The 6,625-nt window shown below is 67.0% G+C and overlaps 1 protein-coding gene across 1 annotated transcript; it reads left to right on the top strand.

Annotated features, from left to right (window-relative positions):
* Positions 1-2,710: 2,710 nt before the first annotated feature.
* Positions 2,711-6,369, top strand: CSAD (cysteine sulfinic acid decarboxylase; the record flags this gene model as incomplete). Its single annotated transcript, XM_079547898.1, has 14 exons — positions 2,711-2,845; positions 2,919-3,045; positions 3,637-3,727; positions 3,813-3,919; positions 4,000-4,115; positions 4,192-4,271; positions 4,355-4,409; positions 4,498-4,614; positions 4,693-4,757; positions 4,843-4,924; positions 5,539-5,738; positions 5,814-5,865; positions 6,026-6,115; positions 6,196-6,369. Exons 1-14 carry the CDS (start codon positions 2,720-2,722, stop codon positions 6,367-6,369), a joined length of 1,482 nt encoding a protein of 493 aa, XP_079404024.1. The 5' UTR covers positions 2,711-2,719.
* Between the last annotated feature and the right edge of the window lie 256 nt (positions 6,370-6,625).

Raw genomic sequence — 6,625 nt, 5'->3', positions numbered from 1 at the left:
CGTTGTCCTCAGCGAGGGGACATCCCCGGTCCCCCCCCCCCGACTCCGGGAGGAAGATGTTGCTGTGAGTCTTGGCCTGGGGGAAGGAAACGGCGCTGTGTCCTCAGCCTGGGGGGTGGAGGGACCCCCTGGTGGGAGGTGAATAACAAAGGGGGGTGGAAAGGGGTGGTGAGGTGATACGGGGTATGACAAGGGCTGGGGGGGGCGTTGAGTACTGGGGTGTGGGGGGGGGTCATGGGGAGTATCGGGGGGATGATATGGGGTGTGGGGGTAAATAGGGAGGGGACGATGCCACACGGGGGTGGGGGTGGCAGTGGGGAAGGGTCTCAGGGTGACGGGTGGCAAAGAAGGGGGAGGACGACAACGGGGTGAGTGGTGGAGAGAAGTGACATCGTGGGGGGGGTCTCAGGGGTGTGCGAGGAGACGTGGAGACGCTTTTGGGGGACTTGTGGGGGAGGTGACATGGGGACACCTCGAGGGGGGTACTTGGGTGGGAAGGGACAGAAGGGAACGTTTTGTAGTGGAGAGGCACGAGGAGGACCCTGGGGAACACTGTGGGGCGGGGGGGTGACAGACGAGGACGTTTCTGGGAGGGGGTGACACGGGGGCGCATACCGGGGGTCGGGGCGACCGGTCGGAGAAGTGCAACACAGGGGGGAGGCGACCGACGGGGACACAATGCGGGGGGGTAACCCCGTTATTGGGGGGGCGGGGGGGCGAGCCCGGACGGTGGGGGAGGGGCATGCAGTGCAGGCCCCAACCGGGGAGCGGGGCTGGGAACGCCCGCCGCCGCCCCTCCCCGTCCCGGCGCCCCTCCCACTGCTCCCATCCCGGTGCCTCCCGGTGGGTGGGGGCGGGGCCGGCGGAGGCGCCCCCCATCCCCCGGTTCCCCCCCCGCCCCGCCCCGCCCCGTAGCCGTATCTCCGGGGCCGCCCCCACCTCCGGGGCCGAGCAGGGCTCCGCGGGGCCTGTACCTGCCGCGGGCCCTCCCCGTGCCGCTCCGCGCCGCCCCGGCACCGCACCGACAGCCGCGGCCCCCCTTCTCCGGCCGCCGCCGCTGACCCGGAACCGGAAGCGTCCGCCCCTCCCCTCCGCCTCCTCCAGCACTTCCGGCGAGGAGCCCGGAGAGCGGGGGCGGCAACGCGCATGCGCAGCGCCGCGCCATGAGGCGGAGCGCGGAGCCGCCATTTTGAGGCCGGGCGGGAGTTGCCTGGGCGACCGAGGGCGGGTGGCAGCGGGGCGGTCCTGGGCGGGGGGTCCTTCCCCGGTGTTGCCCCCGGAGGGGAGACGGGGTCCTTCCTCCCGTTACCGGCCCTCGGGAAGTCCTTCCCCGCCCCCTAATTGCCTCTCACAGCCGTGGCCTTCTCGTCCCCCTCCCGTCCCTCTGTGACCCCCAGGCTTTGTGTCCCTCCCGGTCCCCGCGGCCCTTTTGTTTTCGTTTGGGGCTGGGATGGAAGCCGCGTGTTCCCTGCCGGCAGGCCCAGCGCTGCAGGATGGATGGGGGGAGTTCATAGAATCACAGCACGGCTGGGTTGGAAGGGAGCTCCAGGATCACGGAGCTCCAACCTCCCTGTGCCACGCAGGGCCACCGACCTCCCCATTTCACAGCAGCCCAAGCTGCCCAGGGCCCCATCCAGCCTCCAACACCTCCAGGGATGGACGGGGCATCGCAGCCTCTCTGGGCAGCTGTTCAGCCCCTTACTGCTCTCACAGCACACAACTTCCCTGACATCCAGCCTCCATCTGCCCTCCCTCAGCTTCATTTCCCCTCGTCCTGCTGCCATCTCCCCTTGCACAGAGCTGCCTCCCCTCCTGGCTGCAGGCTCCCTTCAGGCACTGCAGGCTGCACTCAGCTCACCCCCAGCTTCTCTTCTCCATGCTGAACGAGCCCAGCTCCCTCAGCCTGGCTTTGCAGGGAGGTGCTGCAGCCCCTGCTCATCTCCAGCTCCTCTGGACCCTCTCCAACAGCTCCCTGCCTTTCCTGTCCTGGGGGCTCCAGTCCTGGATGCAGTGCTGCAGATGGGGCCTCACAAGAGCAGAGCAGAGGGGGACCATCGCCTCCCTGTCCCTGCTGCCACCCCTGTGCTGATGGAGCCCAGGATCCCATTTGCTTTCCGAGCTGCAGTCACACGCTGCTGGCTCACGTTCAGCTTCTCATCCCTCGGGACCCCCAGGTCCTTCTGTGCAGGGCTGCTCTCAAGGATCTCCTTCCAGTCTCTATGGATGCCTGCCATTCCTCCGGCCCAAGTGCCAAACGCTGCCCTTGGCCGTGCTGAACCTCATCAGCTTCACCCTGCCCACCTTCCCAGCCTCTCGAGGTCCCTCTGAACGGCATCCCTTCCTTCCAGCCGCTCAGCTGGCTGTCATCAGCAAACCTGCTCGATTCCATTTCCCCAGAGCCCCCCGGGCCACCGCTGTCCCCTTTGCGCCAGGCTGGGGGCAGCGGATGGAGCAGAACTCAGCCAGCCCCCCCATGCACACACTGAGGGCGCTGGGACGGCCTGGCAGCTCTGACCCCTCCCCGGGACGCAGCCCCGCTGTCAGCCGGTGCCGGCGGCGCTGCAGACTTTGTCCCCGTGCGCACAGAGGGCACCGCTGGGAAACAGCGGAGATCGCCGCGTTTGGGTGAGGGGGAGAAAGGGAGCGGGAGGGGGGGGGGGCTTCGACCCCATTAAGGGAGACACGCCGAGGTGACCCCGACCCGCGGGGCCGCGCCGCGATGGCGGAGCCGGGCGACTTGGAGCGGCCGGCGGTGGACGGGGCGGCCGGGGAGGAATTCCTGCGTGCTGCCTTTGAGGTGCTGCTGGAGGAGGCGGTCGGGAGAGGCACGGACGCGGCTCAGAAGGTGGGAGCGTGGGGGGGGAAGCGGGGGACGGGGGGCTCTCGGCCGGGGGCTGAGGGCCGGGCTCTGCCCGCAGGTCTGTGAATGGAAGGAGCCCCAGGAGCTGCGGGAGCTGCTGGACCTGGAGCTGCGGAGCCGCGGGGAGCCGGCGGGCCGCCTGCTGGAGCGCTGCCGGGACGTCATCCGCTACAGCGTGAAGACCTGTGAGAACTGGGAGCCCCCGCGGTCCTCCCTCCTCCCCATCCCCACCCGATCCCGAGATCACGGGTCCAGCAGCCCTGGTCCCTCCGCACAAAGGTCGCAGCAGCTCCACTCGTGTCCCTGCCACCACGCGGCTCCCAGCTGCTCTACTCGTGTCCCTGCCAGCTCCCAGCGGCCCCACACTCGTGTCCCTGACACCCAGCTGGGTCCCAGCAGTGCCGTTCGTGTCTTTGCCACCCCGATAGGCCCCAGCAGCCCCATTCACCTGCAATGGATGCCCAGGGAGGTGGTGGAGTCACCGAGCCTGGGGGTGTTCAAGGAAAGGCTGGATGTTGTGTTGAGGGACGTGGTTCAGTGGGAGCTGTTGGGAATGGGGGAACGGTTGGACTGGATGAGCTTGGAGGTCTTTTCCAACCTTGGTGATTCTGTGATTCTATGATTCACCTCTGCTGCCCACACAGCAGTGGCAGGCTCCCTCCCAGGCGATCTTTTGGCAGCCATGTCCCCAATGGACCGTGTCACCGTCACCACTGGCGCGGTGTCTCTCAGCCCCTCCATCCACTGACACCCCTGTCAATTCCCCCCCCCCCCAGGCCACCCTCGCTTCTTCAACCAGCTCTTCTCGGGCCTGGACCACCACGCTCTGGCGGGACGCCTGCTCACCGAGACCCTCAACACCAGCCAGTGCGTGCCTGGGGGTGCAGGTGAGGGGGGGGTCTCACTTCAAGGAGCGGCTTCACTCCCCCCCCCCACCTCGCTGTGTCCCCAGGTACACCTATGAGATCGCCCCGGTGTTTGTGCTGATGGAGGAGGTGGTGCTGGCCAAACTGAGAGAGCTGGTGGGCTGGAACAGCGGCGACGGCATCTTCTGCCCCGGTGAGTGGGGAGGCTGCTGTGGGACCCCCAGCTCCAGGCACGTCCTCGACGTCAACGCTGCTGTCCTTGTGCCCGGGCAGGGGGCTCCATCTCCAACATGTACGCCATGAACGTGGCCCGCTTCCAGCGCTTCCCCGAGAGCCGTCGGCAGGGCGGCCGGGCGCTGCCACGCCTGGTGCTCTTTGCCTCAGAGGAGGTGGGCACGGCGATGGGTGCAGGTGGGGATGGCAGTGGGAGCAGCGCCCTGAGCCCCCTGCCCTCTGTCCCCGCAGTGCCACTACTCCATCCAGAAAGGAGCCGCCTTCCTGGGCATCGGCACTGACAACGTCGTCCTGGTGCGTGCAGATGAGAGGTGGGAGCTCCGGGGTCGCCCTGGGTTAATGCTGGGGTTGCGCCGGGACCCCCGGCCCCGCTGCTGACCCCTGCATCCCTCAGGGGGAAGATGATCCCCGAGGAGCTGGAGAAGGAGATCGAGAGGGCGAAAAGTGAGGTGAGGCCAGGGGAAGGATGGCTGCCAGGGGACCCCCGGCCCCATGCGCCGTCCCCTGACCCCGACCCGATGTCCCCCATCCCCCCAGGGTGCCGTGCCATTCTTTGTCAGCGCCACCTCTGGCACCACCGTGCTGGGCGCCTTCGACCCGCTGGGCCCGGTGGCAGACGTGTGCCAGCGCCACGGCCTGTGGCTGCACGTGGATGTGAGTGCTGGGGGGGGGGGCCCTGCTGTGCACCTCCAGCCCCGCTTCCCCCCGCACCCACCCCGCTCTGCCCCACAGGCCGCCTGGGGTGGGAGCGCGCTGCTTTCCAGGAAGCATCGGCACCTCCTGGCCGGCATCGAGAGGTACCTCCAAAGGGCTGCAGGAGGTGTTTTGTGGGGACACGGAACCGCTTCCCGTGGAGCCCCCCCAACCCTCTCCTCACTGTAGGGCTGACTCGGTGGCCTGGAACCCCCACAAGATGCTGACGGTGGGGCTGCAGTGCTCGGCCTTCCTGCTCCGAGATGACTCTGTGAGTCCCACGGCTGCTGGGATCCCATCAGGGCCCCTCTCTGACCCCTCTGGATTCCTCAGGACCCCACTGGGAGCCCCCTGGAACCTTCTGTAGTCTCTCAGACCGTACAGAAATTCCCTTGGAACCCTCCGGAACCCACTGGGAACTTCTTGGGATGCCCCGAGACCCCTTGGAACTCACTGTAACTTCCTGGGACCTGCCCAGAATGCCACCAGGATCCCCTTGAGACCCCAACAGGAGCCTTTTGGAGCCCACTGGGACCCCGTGGCCCCTTTGGCACCACCCTGCTATGCCCTGCAGTCCCTCTTGGGACCCCAATAGGAACTCATCAGAGCCCCTCTAGACCCCAACGGGACCCCCTTGGGACATCCTAGCACTCCTTGAAGGCCATCAGAACTCAACTGGGAACTCGCAGAATTCACCCAAGACCCCCTCAGAACCTTCCAGGACCCCAAGTAGACCCGCAGGGAACCCCTAGGACCCCCTCAGATCTTCCGGGATCCTCCATCATTCCCCACCAGGACCCCCTGGGAATCCCTCGCATCCCTTTGAGACCCTTGGGGACCCCTGGGAACCCCGTACAGCCACACTTTGACCCCCGTCTCCCACAGGGGCTGCTGCAGCGCTGCCACGGGACGGGCGCCACGTACCTCTTCCAGGCTGACAAATTCTACGACGTGTCGTTCGACACCGGGGACAAAACGGTGCAGTGCGGCCGCCGCGTCGACTGCTTCAAGCTCTGGCTGCTCTGGAAGGCGGTGGGGACCGAAGGGCTGGAGCAGCGCGTGGACAGAGCCTTCGCCTGCACCCGGTGAGCGCAGCAGCCGCTGCCGGATGCCACCACCAGGTGCCACCACCGGGTGCTCACGCTCCTCTCCGTCCCCAGCTACTTGACCGCGGAGGTGAAGAGACGCGACGGCTTCCAGCTGGTGCTGGAGGTAAGGCTGCGATGCGCCGCTGTGCCCTGCGGGAAGGGGGGGGTGAAGCCCCACAGATGGGGGCAGCAGGGAGTGTCACCCCGCGAGCCCCTTTGGGGTGCACAGCAGCTCCCAGAACGGAGCCCCCATCGCTGTTCCCTCTGCTCTCCTTCCTCCACAGCCCGAATTCCTCAACCTCTGCTTCTGGTTTGTGCCCCCCAGCCTGCGGGGCCGACAGGGCTGCGCTGATTTCGGGCCACGTTTGGGGAAGGTGAGCGTGGGATCTGAGGGTCCCCCCTTCTGCCCAGCGCCTGTCCCCCACGCAGACCCCCAGCTTCCATCCCCCGGCAGGTGGCCCCCGCCATCAAGGAGAGGATGATGAAGGAGGGCTCCATGATGGTGGGCTACCAGCCCCACGGCGCCAGGCCCAACTTCTTCCGGCAGATCGTCACCAGTCCTGCTGTCACCAGGGCTGACCTCGACTTCTTCCTGGATGAGATCGAGCGGCTCGGACGTGACCTGTAGGGCCCCCCCTGCCCCCCTGCCCAGCACTGCGGGGACACCGGGGACCGAAGACACTCCCACGTGCTGCACAATGCAGCTCAATAAACACTGAAATGGGTAAAACAAACATGGCTTTACTGTGCTGTTTTTCGTATAAAATAACCCCTAAGTTTGGGATGTCCCATCAGCGCGTCCCCATCCTCAGTGCTGCCACCAGCAGCCGGGACTCTGCAGCCAGCATCCTGAGCACCACCGTGGGCAACTCGAGTGCCACCAC

Source organism: Tetrao urogallus (assembly GCF_951394365.1).
Source record: "Tetrao urogallus genome assembly, chromosome: 35".
NCBI classification, from domain to species: Eukaryota; Metazoa; Chordata; class Aves; order Galliformes; family Phasianidae; genus Tetrao; species Tetrao urogallus.
Note: the sequence above shows the minus strand (reverse complement) of the source record. Positions and strands in the feature narration are given on the sequence as shown.